The sequence below is a fragment of the Crassostrea angulata genome, chromosome 1 (assembly GCF_025612915.1).
Source record: "Crassostrea angulata isolate pt1a10 chromosome 1, ASM2561291v2, whole genome shotgun sequence".
Classification (NCBI taxonomy): Eukaryota; Metazoa; Mollusca; class Bivalvia; order Ostreida; family Ostreidae; genus Magallana; species Magallana angulata.
Window position 1 is genome coordinate 35,585,328 of NC_069111.1, and position 16,998 is coordinate 35,602,325.

Here is a 16,998-nt window from a genome sequence, read left to right on the forward strand (position 1 = left end):
CCCAACTTTGTTTAGCGTTATGTTTATAACAATTTAAAATTTAAAGAATATATCAATTTCAAAATTTGAAACCTCCTTAGGGCCCAATTAAGGGTGCAGAATTCAGAGTTTGAACGATTTAAAATGTACACTGTAACACGATGATTGCATAGCTATATTACATATGAATTTCCTTGCATTTTTGGTAGAAGACTATTGAAATAAATGAATTTATATATGAATATTGCGATGTCCAAACAGTTCTAAATTTTCTAGTTAAGTATGGCAACACGATTTTATAACCTTTCCTTGATCAGTATTATCTATAGTCTGTTTATAATGTTAAATGGTCTGATTTTGATTAGGAATGATGATATTAACAAACAACTTTGACAATTCTTTTTCGAATTAGAAATAAAGATATATACTTCATCAAAAGCTTTCCAGTGCATCGAGTACCCACTATATCTTACCTGAGCAGTTTGTAGGCTTGTTCAAAACACCGTCGTTACAGAAACAATTACTACCCTCACAGAACGAGTTTTCGTCACATTTTGTTTTCTCTCGACAACTACACTTAACGCCAGTCCATCCATTTTTGCACAAGCATTCTCCGGTATCCTTGTCACACAATAAAGACTTACTTTGATCACAAACACAAGTTTTATTGCAGTTTGTCCCAAATGTAAAAGGCGGACAATCTGTGAAAAAAAGTATAAAAAGTATTTCCTGTAAAAAGCACACTTGGCTTATAAAGAAATGTAAATATTGTATAACCAATGCTACTTAATATTAAACAAGTTAAAATCTAGAGTGAATATCTATCTGTATGATTATAATTTTCTGTTTAGGTGTTGTCAATACTAATATATAAAAGAAAAGTTGGCATTTGCGCACAACCAGGTAATGCAGAGTCAAATGAAAGAAAAAATTATAAAATAACCATCTGTATTACATATTTGATATAAAATACAGAATTTTAGCGCCGCTGATATGAAGAAAGAAACGCCTTTAACACGTCCCCTGTATCGGATTTATACATGTATATATGGGATGTGATACAGAATTTGACATGTATTATTCTCTAATTAACAAGAAATATTATGGTGGCATTCTGCCATCCACATAATCCTAGTCAATATAGCATATCTCGTCAAGTCATGACAACTTTCTTACTTCTTAACAAACTCCGACTTTTTTTTTTGTCTTGTTTACATAAGCAATTATATTTTGTTGCGATAACTATTTCGACAAGATCATTTATCTTTTATCTTGACTAAAGTTTGTTGGATTTGCAAATGCTGCCATCCACAAAACGAGATAATACATGTATAACAATTTAGAAACTCATTACTCAATTCCCTTACGTTTATAGAAAGGCCCCTCTGATATATATGAAAATATAAATGAAATATACCAAATTGCCCGTCAATTAGTGTCTGGTTAATTATCTTTTAATATTTGATCTTCAGTTGCAATTTCATATCTGAATCTGTAATTAACATGAATATATAAATATGCTGACTTAAAGAGCTTTAGGCACCTTGAATAAAAGACAGATGACGCAAGGTTGATATTGAACTACATGTTAATAGAATTAAGTCATACGATTAAAGATTAGAATAATACTAGTACTTTTAAAAACCAATATCCAAAAAACTATTTATTATGTTTCGATTAGTTATGAAAACAAACAAATTCATTAAGATAAAGTAAAATTTACCAAAATAGAACAAAAGGTAAAAAGATGGTTATTTCATGAATAATTCTTAGCACATCACCTTTAATTTCAAGTAGTTTTTAAGACAGTGCAACTTTATTAATATGATGAAATGACGCAAAATACAGTGTTTTAATGGGGAAAATAAAAATTAGCATGGTATATATTTTGAGGACGGCCTTATAATTTTCATTAATGATCTTCGATGTAGATCAGAGGTGTCCCTGGTAATGAGTTCTAAATGTCTATTATCAAATATCTTATCCCAACTTATCTTGTTTTGTGAATGGCAGTATTTGCAAATGCCACGAATTTTGGTCAAGATACAAGATAAATTATCGAGATTGCTATCCCAACAAAAAGTCGGTTTAGATTGAGAAACTAGATAGTTATCTCGATTTGACGAGATAGTTATCTTGACTTTACGTAATATGCTATGTGGATGGCAGAAATATGCCACCATAAAATATATATAACAAATTATGCAAATATTTTGGAAACGATATCTTTCAATATTCAGTTATTAGGTAAACAGATGTTGCACTGTTAATTGGATATTTATACAGTGTAATTAATTAATTTAAGCGTGATGAAGTATTCTAAATAAAGTCTCAAGAACGAGAGCGCAGTTGCATTCAATATATGAACCCAAGGTTAACTACCATTTAAACAAGAAATACACATATCATCTGAATAAGGAAACGTGATTATTTATTATACTTTAGAATAATGATACTTACTACAATGTCCTTGGTAAATTTTGAAATCGTCCAAAGCGATATCTGATCTAAAGCCGCTACCTCTTCGTCCTGTTAGGTTTATCTAAAAATATGAAGTTTAATATTGCATGTCTCTTTCATCTTTATACTTCCTTTTAACTATAGTTTGCCTATGAAAACGTCTTAAATAATAAATCATATTCACATACTGTAAATATTTTTCATAACACTTGTCTTTTCCCCATAACTCTTCTAAACTTAAAAGTTATAAAATTAAAATGGCGAGAAATACATACATATCATTCAATTTCAATAAAGAAAGATGACACTTGACATTATTAATTCCATAAACACAACAGGCCTTTTCTCTGTAATGGATATTTTTAACATTGTAATAGGACTAAAATGCTTTAAATGAAAAAATAAATGTAGTATAACTCAAAGTGAAGTCCCAATTTTCTGATCTAGGTTATATACGTTATAGTTGAGCAAAGAATAGAAATTCGATTCTAAATGAAAAAAGGTTGACTTCTTTCAAACTTCCAAATTTGAGTATCCAATGTAGCTATTAGCGTTTGGTCTTACATTTCAAGCATGATGTTTACAATTTATATTGTTTATTTTACAAGTCGCTGTACAGTTTGGTACGGAAGCTCATTGAGGCCAGCTTAGCAGAAACGATAATTTCTTTTGCGGTTAAACGCAATAACGATTGCGTTTAATCGCAATCTTTTGCGTTAAATCGCAATAAGTTTTACGTTTAAGCGCAAAAGATTGCAATTTAACGCAATAACTTTTGCGTTTAAACGCAAAGAACATTGCGTTTTAACGCAAAGGATTGCGTTTAAATGCAAAGTTTTGCGTTTAAACGCAAAAAATTATTGTGTTTAAACGCAAAGCTAATATTGCGTTTAAACACAATTATTTTTGCGATTAAATGCAATAATTTTGCGATTAAACACAATAATCGTTGCGTTTAAACGCAAAAGGTATAGGGTTTAAACGAAAAAGTTATTGCGTTTTATTGCAAAACTGTTTTTTTATTTGAAAATGACTTTTTTATTCAGACCGAAAGAAGAGGTTATGTTGTTAGGACATACTAATGTTATGCAACAATCATCCGTCAATCTGTCCATCAAACGTAATGTTAGACATTTCTCGCTTTTCTCGTCGTGCTCCCTCCTCTATTTCTAATGGTTTTTCATATTGTTTCTCATAAATCGAATCTTAATTATTCAATAAAATCAAATAGTCCGCACATACACTGTATAACTGCCATCCATAATGCTTTATTATATCATTGTCAAATGAAAGTGAAAATGTTTAAGTCTGGTCAATCTGTCAAAATTTTAGCAAAACCTCAAGAAAATTGCTACAAAGCTAATTACTACTAAAATCAAAGGTGTTTGTATATACAAATAACACATTAAAAATATACATTTGTATGATATGCGGAAAAAAGTTTTTTGGGGGTAAAAATTAAAAACATGGGTTTTCATTGAAAAATCGCAGAAATGTGGAAAAAATTAATAACCAAATCAAATCAATGAGTATCAATTTATGCTGTTTTAAAATGAAATGAGTTCATATGTACAACTGATTAAAGCGCTTTTACAGCAAATATTGAAGTTATTTTGGGGTAAAAAATAGCATTTTTATTGAAAAATCGCGGAAATCTGGAAACATTTTATAAATTGGTATCAGCTTAATCTAAACTCCATTTTAAGTTTTATTTTGTCCGAGTAATACATGTAAAACAATTTCACGAGAAATACTTAAGATTCTTTTAGGTCAAATATTGCTTTTTTATGTATTGTTATTAAAAAATTGTGTAAATGTGGGAAAAAGTAAAAACAATGTCAAATCAATTTGTAACGATTTTTCTTCACTCCAAATTACAGAATAGTATTTGAACAATTGAAATAATAACATGACATGAAACATTGGTGAAATTTATGGCAATTTTTTTTTTATTTTTTATTTTTTTTTTTAATTTTTTTGAATCATGGTAATAAACAAATCATTAGTAACCAAATCAAATCAATATGGTATCAGCTTATTTTATAACTTGATAACAAGATTGAATATGTACAATTGATGCAAATTGTTTACATCACAACCAAGAAAAATAAAATGGAAATGGAATTAATATCCTTTTATTGTAAAGGAATATAACAGTTTTCTAATTTTAAATTTCGTTTTCACTCTCGTCATCAGATTCTGGATTATTTCTTGAATTGGAACAGTTGATTACTCTTCATTCTTCACATCGATCTGAACACGCTATACCATTTTTTCGACAGCTACATTTCTTATTGTTGCAGTTGGTTTTACAATTACAGTGGATGATTTTCAATAGGAAGTCGGGTGCAGGTGGTTTTCACATTTCAATAGGTAGAAGTTTGCCAGTCCAACCCCATTCTGTATGATCAAGATCTGCCACTGATTTGCCTTTCCAGTACTGACATTGTAAGTAAACTCGCATTGAATGAAATATGGCAGAATCATATGTTAGTGGAAGTGACTGCACTTGGACCACAGCATTCTTCTTAGATGACATTGTTTTTGTCGTGAACCTTCTCCATCTGAGAATGTCTAAACCCTCTAGCGGTACCCCACCATACAAGTTAACTAATGCTTCTTCTCCCGCCTTTATTATATCTTCTTTGCTAGAATTTTCTTGCAAAAATACAGCTCCTTGTGATTTTAGATAAATGTCAGTCATTATCTTTTTCAAGGCAGCAGGTTTTCCAATGCAATGCAAACGACTAGTTGTGTCACACCCTGTTAAAGCATAAATAAACAGGAGCTGACGACAACTATCACTTCCAAGAACTGACTTTGCTTTTGATATATCCCAAACTCTGTGGTTTTTCATTGACGTTTGTTTGTCAGTGGTGAAAAAGATTTGTCTGCCTTCTTTTGCATAATGGCACAGCAGAACTAGCAAATCAGTGTCTTCTCCATACGCAACCACTGTTTGATCGTCTGCCTTATTAACAGCTGTCTGACATTTCAACAAATTTGCATCACCCTCACTTTGTATAGCTTCGATATTGCTCTCTTGCAGTTTTCGTACAAGGAGTTCAGCAAAGCGTTGCTTGATTGATACATTCAGAAGAAAAGTTTCCTTCTTTATTCTCAGTGGCATATTCTCAGTAAAAGTGATTGTGTTTGTTTGAATTCCTTTACTGCGCCTCATGTGAGTAATATTTTTAGAAGACGTACCGATGTCACCATACATTACAACGATGGGATTTTGAAAGCGCCTTCTGACATGATCAACATATTTTGAGCAAATCTGGGAAAATGTCTCGCCTTTGGACCATGGTATTCGATGCAGTAGAGATACTCAATCGATTACATTTAATAGATTTGTTGTTGGGAGTTCTTCAGCATGGCAGTCACCTGTACTCCATATAGCTTCACCAAGCAATGTTTTTGCTGCCTGCTTTAAAAGACCATTTGCTTCAAACTTTGAAGACGGAAAGCTTGAAAGTTCATATTGAAACAACTCAGCTGTTGTGTTCAGTGTTTCTGATCCAACAGTTGTCAACCTCTGAAACATGAGCTGAGGATCAATTTGCGAGAATTGTGTGATATTACTGTTCGATGTTCCTTTTATATCAAAAGGAACCGCTTGATCTTTCCTTTTAAATGAAATTTCTGATACCAATTGTCCAGCCATAGACTGTATAATTTTTTCGCCTATACTCTTTGCAGCACCTGCATTTGCGTCGTTGTCAGCAATCATTCCGGTTGCATTGCCTGATTATATTTTGCTAATGTTGGCATAGACAAAAACCATTGCGGCCTCTGAGCTTCCCCCATTCCTCTTCCACATGTTAATCCGCCTGTAGATTTCATGCTCTTCATCAATACCTGCTCTATAATCAAATCAGTAGACAAACCTGACCAACACCGATCGGTTCTTCGTAAAACATGATTTCCTTTCATGAAATGGTTATATAACCCTGGGTGGACTCTGTCTAGGTCCTGCATTTAAGATAGATACAAATACACAGATTTAGCATACAGATTGTGACCTGCAGCTGCATAATATGGCAACATTTCCTGCAATGTGGAAAGATAAAGCTTCCAATCCCCTGTCATTTCTGCAACCAAGAATCGTTTCAAAATGGCAACCATCTCACTAAATAAAAGCCATAATTTTGCTGTTCAAGATTGTTTGATTTCATTTGTTTTGTCTTGAATGGGCTTCTCCAATGCAGTGAAAACAGGATCATCAATAGCCTGCTTAACAGAAATGTATTTCGAACACAGGCGACTGTAAAACTCATCGACTTTGTCCAAAATGGGATTCCTCAAAGTCACTTTCAACTTCATCACACTGATTCATATCGAATATATGTTCGTAAAGCGTGCATTGCATCGCAGTGTCTAAAAGCATCATTGCTCAAACTGCACGGGAAACTGCCTTCCCGCTTAACATATTACTAACAGCGTTTGGGGCATATATGTGTTGTAGTATTTTTCTAAGCCCAGAGCCTGACATAATTCTACCGATGATGCCAATAAAACTCATCTCTGCGTGGAAAGCTCCCAGACGTACGACAACGTTGCTACATTCCTCACTATCATACAGTAACTGCTTTCCAGTATAAGGGTTGATCAAACGTTATGATTGGAGTTCGATTATATCGTGAAGCTTCTTTGGAAACAAACATCAACGTTGAAAAAATACAATTCAAATCACTTGGGTTCAAATCAATCATGGGCAAAAACGTTATATCTGAAACCCCTTGATTATTGACTTTTTGAACCATTTGCATCATCCCAGACCAACCAGGCAGAGATGACCTTAAAAGCCATAGAACATTTCTCAAGGTGTCTATCTTCCAAGAAAAGTTCATGCTTTTAAGAGGTCTCAGCTCTTGGAATTTAAGTTGCGTGAACTTCTTATGTTTTTTCCGCATTGAAGTAAAATAAGCTGATATGGCCAGATGCAATTAAGTCATCAGTAGTAACATCCAAGCGTTGAATGCGTAGAGGGTTTTTTCGAACCCGGGAGACAAACAAGATATAATCCCCATACCATGAAAGGTGTTATTTCCATCAATGGTGTTGATGTTATGGTCTACATTATCTGCTACAAATTGTAGACAATGTGATTCGTCTAAAGGGCATGTCTCTTGCTTTGATGAAATGACAGCAAAGATTCGAATTTCTTGACTTCAGATTATGATGAACAAAATCCCATACTGTTTTGGGCATCTATTAGAAACCTGGACCTAAACATATGATGCAGTTGCACTGGTAGTCCAATTTGAAGAGGTTCCATCACTATTCTTGGTCTTGTGGCTTGTATGATAGCTTGACCAATTGAATTAATTTTGGTTGATGAGACATTCTCAGAAGTTACTACTTTCAGAAATGATGATAAACTGTCTGGTAAATGACCCTCTTTTGACAGAATATCCTGAACACTTGGATAAAATGCTTTATCTACCGCCATGTTTCGTATATCATTCTTGATCAGTGTTGCCGTTGTTTAATCAGAAACCTTTTATTCTCTTCGTCAGACTTAAGAACTGATTCCTTATAGAAAGTATGCAGTATGTAACTACATTTTCTTTGCCGTTTAATTCAGTTATTATGATTGAATTACCATAATGCTCCTTTAATTTTATTTTCATATGTTGATTGGAATATGCCTCATCTTCTGAAAGACTTTTCATGTGGTCTACTAGATCTTTGATATTTGTCTGTTTGTCGTCATTTTCTTCCAAGTATTTTGTCACTTGTAAGAACAATGTGTGGCTAGTATTTGGTCAACATCGTGAATAAGATGCATTTTCTTTACGTTTTGAAAACACCTCTGGCACTTTTTTCTCTGATGAAAAATTACCACCACAGGTACTGTGATAAACAGCATCAGCCGCATGAAGGCCCTAGCAAATTCTATCCTACCTTTAATTTCGACTGCCCATTCGTCGTTTCTATCAGTGCAAATCTGTTCTAAAGTTGATTGAAACTGAGTTGTTTGAACCGAGTGTACACCATGTTTTTTTCGTTTTGCATTAACATTTACCGGTTTTACCCAAAATAGACAGTCTTCTTTAAAATGAAATTGCATTTCTGATCTAAGTGATTTGGATGGAATAGGGATTACCGGTGATGTTGATTTTCTTCAAACTTTTTATGACTATAGGATTGACATAAGTGCGTCGGCCTAGATCTTTCTTGCAGAAAACACACAAATCCATTTTCTATATTCATTCGATTCATAGTGTTTTAAGTTTTTAAATCACGTGAATCGAAGAATATTATTTTTAAAAAATTGTTTTATCCATGTATGTGCATAAATTTTAAATATAAGGCTTAAAGATTTATAAATCAAACTGAATTTCAAAAACTGCTTACCTTGTATGCGTATAGAATGCATAAAATTGTCACACGGCTGACCGTAGATGATTTTTTCAAACAAATGAAGGCGATTTCCCTTTCAATAAAAAATTGTTATTTTGGCATCTGTTTTGAAATATTTGATTTCAGATTATGAAACTTATGTTAATCTACGGTCAAATATCAAGAATCGGGCACTGGGTGATTGTTCTGGTGCGCAAGATTAGCTAGTCGCCTACTTGGTCTGAATTTATATCGTAACCTACTTACGCAAAGCAGCGAATAAAAAATAAGTTACCTAAGAACCCAATTTTAATGTACTGATGTAACAGGAATGATCATTGCAGCTTATCTGATATCAACGACCAAGCTTTCACAGCGTCTCAGGGACTTGTGAAGTGATGCGTCACTGTCTTGTGTCATCATGACGTCATATTTTCTGTGTATGGAGGACAAACCGCACCATGAATTAAAATTGAAATTAATTTTACGATTTGCGGTCACATTGAATATCCTTTTTTCAACGTCTTCCGCAAATAATATTTTTGTATATTTTTAATATGTTATTAAGACTGTATTATAGTATAACTTAAAGCAGAAAAACCTTTTGTAGCAATTTTCTTGAGGTCATTTTGTATATTGACTAGACTATTTATTCAATATGACGGACTGATTTGGCATTTATTGTAATTGTTATATCACTGATTTGAATAAGTGATATCACCTATTACAAAAGTGATAGCATTTATTAGAATAGGTATTATCACCTATCAATCATCTATTTATCTTGTGATTTGAACAAGGGATATCACATATTTGGAAAAAATGATACATGTATCACTCTTTGAGTTCGAATAGATGAAATCACCTATTCAAATAAATAATTTTACTTTTTGAAAAGGTGATATCACCTATTCAATTTGGTAATATCTTGGAGATAATAAATTTTCATAGTATAGCACCATCAATGCAACTGTTTGTGCAAGTTCCATTTGTTTTAATTTGTCACGCGAATCGACATGCCGTCTTTAAAAAGGCCCCTTAGCATAATGCTCTTTGCGAAGGAGTCTTTTCCGTTTTTTCAATTCAACTGTTTCTCACAGTTTAAATACCAAGTATCTGGCAAGCAAACATCACTGGTGCATCCATCAATAGCCATGCTGCATGTTATCATTTAGGAAGAATTTGAAAACAAATATAAGCAAAGACTTATTTTTTTCGTGTATTTATTTATAGCGCGGTCCTTCTTTTAAGGATACGTTTGCTTAGAAGTGCCTGATGCTTTTAAGTTATGACAGCTTAATATTTATTATATTATAAGTTAATCAAAGTGAAACCAGAAATTGAGTCTTTGTGATGCGTCAAGTGTTGCCATCAAATCAAGGACTTGGTACATATATTAAGTGTATATATAAACAAATGAATTGATTGCGATTTAACGCAAAAATCAATGCGTTTAATTGAACAATCATTGCATTTAATCGCAAAATTATTGCGTTTAATCGCAAAATTATTGCGTTTAATCGCAAAAACTTTTGGTTTTAAACGCAATATTTTTTTGCATTTGAACGCAATATTTTTGCGTTTAAACGCAATAATTTTTCGATTAAACGCAATACTTTGCGTTTAAACGCAATAATTTTTCGATTAAACGCAATACTTTGCGTTTAAACGCAATCAACTTTGCGTTTCATCGCAATACTTTTTGCGTTTTATCGCAATCTTTTGCAATTAAACGCAAAGTACATTGCAAATAAACGCAAAAGATTGCATTAAAACGCAATAACTATTTACTGAACTGGTCTCAATAAGCTTCCGTACTATCCGTTTTCACGGATCTTTATTTATACCCGAAAGGAAATCTGTTAGCCAAAGGATAATGAAATAAACAGATCGTTAGGATGGAGAAACAAAGCAAACATCGTTATGTGTATTGTTAACACATTATCTTAAATAACCATTGTGATATATTGTGTACAATCTTGAGTCTCAGGTTATACAATAACTGACGCAATAAACGTTTTCCGGTTTATAAACAGTACAGCAGTACAGATTGGAAACGAAGTTATCACGGATATTCCATTTATTTAACGCTATTCACGCGATAAAATCACGAATTCTATTTCTGTAAAATAAAGTTGCGTAAATTGAGAGAATTGTCGAGTAGAATTAGAGAACACCTCAATAAAAGTATTTCCAAAAAAAATTCATTCTGATAATAAAAATTAGAATTATTACAATTAGGAATCGTTGCATTTTCATAGACATGAATGACTGAAAAGCAAAACCAACCTCGCATACCCGCAGAAAATCAAGAAATTGTTTTGTTTGGTTTATTACATGTACATATCTGTTACGATTGTGTAAATGTGAATTTTAAACTAAAAAAGGTAAATTTTACAGATTAAAGTGTAAAATTTACAGATTAAAGTGTAAAATTTACAAATTAATGTGTAAAATTTACAGATTAAAGTGTGAATTTTACACTTTAAAGTGTAAAGTTTACACTTTAAAGTGTGAATTTTACACTTTAAAGTGTGAATTTTACAGATTAAAGTGTGAATTTTACAGATTAAAGGCTGAATTTTACAGATTTAAGTGTGAATTTTACAGATTAAAGTCTGAATTTTACAGATTTAAGTGTAACATTTACAGATTAAAGTCTAAATTTTACAGATTAAAGTGTAAAGTTTACATATTTAAGTGTAAAATTTACAGATTAAAGTTTGCATTTTACAGATTAAAGTGTAAATTTTACAGATTAAAGTGTGAATTTTACAGATTTAAGTGTGAATTTTACAGATTAAAGTCTGAATTTTACAGATTAAAGTCTGAATTTTACAGTTTAAGTGTAACATTTACAGATTTAAGTGTAAATTTTACAGATTAAAGTGTAAAGTTTACATATTTAAGTGTAAGATTTACAGATTAAAGTGTGCATTTTACAGATTAAAGTCTGAATTTTACAGATTTAAGTGTAAAGTTTACATATTTAAGTCTAAGATTTACAGATTAAAGTGTGCATTTTACAGATTTAAGTGTAAATTTTACAGATTAAAGTGTGAATTTTACAGATTTAAGTGTGAATTTTACAGATTAAAGTCTGAATTTTACAGATTAAAGTCTGAATTTTACAGATTTAAGTGTAACATTTACAGATTTAAGTGTAAATTCTACAGATTAAAGTGTAAAGTTTACATATTTAAGTGTAAGATTAACAGATTAAAGTCTGAATTTTACAGATTTAAGTCTGAATATTACAGATTTAAGTGTAACATTTACAGATTTAAGTGTAAATTTTACAGATTAAAGTGTAAAGTTTACATATTTAAGTGTAAGATTTACAGATTAAAGTGTGCATTTTACAGATTAAAGTGTGAATTTTACAGATTAAAGTGTGAATTTTACAGATTAAAGTGTGAAATTTACAAATTAAAGTGTAAAATTTACAGATTAAAGTGTGAATTTTACACTTTAAAGTGTGAATTTTACAGATTTAAGTGTAAAACTTACAGATAAAAGTGTAAATTTTACATATTAAAGTGCAAATTTTACAGATTAAAGTCTGAATTTTACAGATATAAGTGTGAGTTTTACAGATTAAAGTCTGAATTTTACAGATTAAAGTGTAAAGTTTACATATTTAAGTGTAAAATTTACAGATTAAAGTTTGCATTCTACAGATTAAAGTGTAAATTTTACAGATTAAAGTGTGAATTTTACACTTTAAAGTGTGAATTTTACAGATTTAAGTGTAACACTTACAGATAAAAGTGTAAATTTTACATATTTAAGTGCAAATTTAACAGATTAAAGTCTGAATTTTACAGATTTAAGTGTAACATTTACAGATTAAAGTCTAAATTTTACAGATTAAAGTGTAAAGTTTACATATTTAAGTGTAAAATTTACAGATTAAAATTTGCATTTTACAGATTAAAGTCTAAATTTTACAGATTAAAGTGTGAATTTTACACTTTAAAGTGTGAATTTTACAGATTAAAGTCTGAATTTTACAGATTAAAGTCTGAATTTTACAAATTAAAATCTGAATTTTACAGATTTAAGTGTAACATTTACAGATTAAAGTGTGAATTTTACACTTTAAAGTGTGAATTTTACAGATTTAAGTGTAACACTTACAGATAAAAGTGTAAATTTTACATATTTAAGTGCAAATTTAACAGATTAAAGTCTGCATTCTACAGATTAAAGTGTAAATTTTACAGATTAAAGTGTGAATTTTACACTTTAAAGTGTGAATTTTACAGATTTAAGTGTAACACTTACAGATAAAAGTGTAAATTTTACATATTTAAGTGCAAATTTAACAGATTAAAGTCTGAATATTACAGATTTAAGTGTAACATTTACAGATTTAAGTGTAAATTTTACAGATTAAAGTGTAAAGTTTACATATTTAAGTGTAAGATTTACAGATTAAAGTGTGCATTTTACAGATTAAAGTGTGAATTTTACAGATTAAAGTGTGAATTTTACAGATTAAAGTGTGAAATTTACAAATTAAAGTGTAAAATTTACAGATTAAAGTGTGAATTTTACACTTTAAAGTGTGAATTTTACAGATTTAAGTGTAAAACTTACAGATAAAAGTGTAAATTTTACATATTAAAGTGCAAATTTTACAGATTAAAGTCTGAATTTTACAGATATAAGTGTGAGTTTTACAGATTAAAGTCTGAATTTTACAGATTAAAGTGTAAAGTTTACATATTTAAGTGTAAAATTTACAGATTAAAGTTTGCATTCTACAGATTAAAGTGTAAATTTTACAGATTAAAGTGTGAATTTTACACTTTAAAGTGTGAATTTTACAGATTTAAGTGTAACACTTACAGATAAAAGTGTAAATTTTACATATTTAAGTGCAAATTTAACAGATTAAAGTCTGAATTTTACAGATTTAAGTGTAACATTTACAGATTAAAGTCTAAATTTTACAGATTAAAGTGTAAAGTTTACATATTTAAGTGTAAAATTTACAGATTAAAATTTGCATTTTACAGATTAAAGTCTAAATTTTACAGATTAAAGTGTGAATTTTACACTTTAAAGTGTGAATTTTACAGATTAAAGTCTGAATTTTACAGATTAAAGTCTGAATTTTACAAATTAAAATCTGAATTTTACAGATTTAAGTGTAACATTTACAGATTTAAGTGTAAATTTTACAGATTAGAGTGTAAAGTTTACATATTTAAGTGTAAGATTTACAGATTAAAGTGTGCATTTTACAGATTAAAGTCTGAATTTTACAGATTTAAGTGTAAAGTTTACATATTTAAGTGTAAGATTTACAAATTAAAGTGTGCATTTTACAGATTAAAGTGTAAATTTTACAGATTAAAGTGTGAATTTTACAGATTTAAGTGTGAATTTTACAGATTAAAGTCTGAATTTTACAGATAAAAGTCTGAATTTTACAGATTTAAGTGTAACATTTACAGATTTAAGTGTAAATTTTACAGATTAAAGTGTAAAGATAACATATTTAAGTGTAAGATTTACAGATTAAAGTCTGAATTTTACAGATTAAAGTCTGGATTTTACAGATTTAAGTGTAACATTTACAGATTTAAGTGTAAATTTTACAGATTAAAGTGCAAAGTTTACATATTTAAGTGTAAGATTTACAGATTAAAGTGTGCATTTTACAGATTAAAGTGTAAGATTTACAGATTAAAGTGTGAATTTTACAGATTAAAGTGTGAAATTTACAAATTAAAGTGTAAAATTTACAGATTAAAGTGTGAATTTTACACTTTAAAGTGTGAATTTTACAGATTTAAGTGTAAAACTTACAGATAAAAGTGTAAATTTTACATATTAAAGTGCAAATTTTACAGATTAAAGTGTGAAATTTATAGAATTAACTGTGAATTTTACAGATTAAAGTGTAAAATTTACAGGTTGAAGAGTAAATTTTACAGATTAAAGTGTAAAATTTACAGAGTAAAGTGTAAAATTTACAGATTAAAGTGGGAATTTTACAGATTAAAAAGTAAAATTTACAGATTAAAGAGTAAAATTTACAGATTAAAGTGTGAATGTTACACTTTAAAGTGCGATTTTTACAGATTAAAGTTTGAATTTTACAGATTAAGGTGTGAATTTTACAGATTAAAGTGTAAAATTTACAGATTAAAGTGTGAATTTTACAGATTAAAGTGTAAAATTTACAGATTAAAGTGTGAATTTTACAGATTAAAGTGTAAAATTTACAGATTAAAGTGTAAAATTTACAGATTAAAGTGTAAAGTTTACACTTTAAAGAGTGAATTTTACAGATTAAAGTGTAAATTTTACACTTTAAAGTGTGAATTTTACACTTTAAAGTGTAAATTTTACAGATTAAAGTGTGAATTTTACAGATTGAAGTGTGAATTTTACAGATTAAAGTGTAAATTTTACAGATTAAAGCGTAAAATTTACACTTTAAAGTGTAGAAAATAAAAAAAATGTGAAGTGTACATGTGGCACTAAAACGCTTCCGTAAATACACTTCCCTATGCCTGTCTTAAAAGTATAACACTTGTAAAAACTAAAATTACCCTGAGGGGGAAAACATATGTCCAGTTATGTATATACGACCCTGATTGCTCAAACACGTTAAAATTCAATAAAATTTTATATCGCGATCAAATTCAGCATTGTAATTCCCAACATAAAGGTAACTTTAATAAATAAACAAAAACATGCGTTTTCAACGTCATTCATAATTCAAAATATTGCGTATTTAGCTTTAAAATCAATGATATATATTTCTGCATTTATTTAAAGAATGCGGAATCGTTCATTGAGTATCATGGGGTGATCAAATATGGTCAGGGTGATCAAATCCAATAAAGCTCGAAAGGATTTTTGATAGATTTGATCACGCCCGATCGTATTTGATCACCTCATAATATTCAAAGAATGATTCCTTATTACTTATATTTATATAATTTTCAACAATTGTACTTGTATTAAATCATATATTGATGAACTGTATTGGACATTACATTACAAAATCAATGCGTAGTGTTATCACAAGCAACGACACTGTAATATGTGAATTTTCTGACATTATCTGTTTTATTATATATAATGAAACTATAAAATAGTCAAATGTTGCAAAAAACTAACTTTAATTTAAGCTTGATGAGATGATAGAGTAGGGTAGGATGAATAGGATCTATGGAATAATTTCTGTTTACAATATGATGTATTGTTTATCTTTTTCCATACGGCATTTTCATCTTTCAATTCATGAATTCCTACCATTTCTGCTTGAACCAGAAGTGATACAAATCCTTGGTTCCATCCCGAGTCTACAGGCCCCGACATCGTCCATCGAGCGATATCTGATCCAGATTTGTCTTCCACTATCACATCCAAATCGCCCATTTCACTTCCTCTCATGTGAAAATAAAATTGGAAGCAAGCAGTTGTTGCTGAAAATATTTTAAATTTTTTTTTATCATAAAAGAGCTTTTATCAGAGCCATAATTTAAAAAAAACGCAGATGGTTTAGGTTCAATCACACAATCAAAGGAAAGTAATATAAAAATGAATGAACTAAAAATAATAAGATGTCACTTAAGGAAGGAGTCTTTTCTGGTTTTCGACTTGTCAAACGTAAATTTGATTAATTGTTCATTAAATCAAGATGAAAGGAAATTAAAATAGTATATTTTTCTTTCTTTTTTACTGTCATACAACTTGGCATAGAAAAATGTAATCAATGTTTAGAGTGGAACAAGGACTATATTTTTGGCGTAGGAAAATATCACATGTTGCGCAATTCAGAATTGCTGCAGATTATATATATATAATGAGTCTGTTATAGCATTTTAAAAACAATAACAATAATGTTGGATTTTTTTTTACTAATGTGAACTAATAATATGATACTTGGGTTTCAGAATATGTTTTTAAAATATGATTTGCCTATCAAATAACATTTTTATAAGCTTTTTAAAGCGCCCATTCTATACATTAATTTTTGTGAAAAAATCACTAAAATCAGTTTTTCTCTCTTATGAAACGGTCAATATATTAGCTTTTCTGTCAATTTATATCTTTATATAAAGTCTTCATAATAAATAGAAATTAGAAATATTTTATTATTGGAGGCATAAAAAAAAAATCAAAATTTCTTCAAAATTTAAGAAAATTAGAGGAAATGCGGGCTAAGCAATATCAATTTTAGTA

The 16,998-nt window shown here is 29.8% G+C and overlaps 1 protein-coding gene across 5 annotated transcripts in view; it reads right to left on the reverse strand.

The window, feature by feature from the left end:
• The window catches only part of LOC128187909 (MAM and LDL-receptor class A domain-containing protein 1-like), a 97,826-nt gene that overhangs the window by 33,908 nt on the left and 46,920 nt on the right, over positions 1-16,998 (reverse strand). For all 5 annotated transcript variants that reach the window (XM_052858601.1, XM_052858609.1, XM_052858596.1 and 2 more), the window contains exons 5-7: positions 16,066-16,238; positions 2,440-2,521; positions 453-680 (exon numbers count right to left, since the gene is read on the reverse strand). In XM_052858601.1, the coding sequence (XP_052714561.1) occupies positions 453-680; positions 2,440-2,521; positions 16,066-16,238 (483 nt within the window). The remainder of the gene's footprint in view (positions 1-452; positions 681-2,439; positions 2,522-16,065; positions 16,239-16,998) is intronic.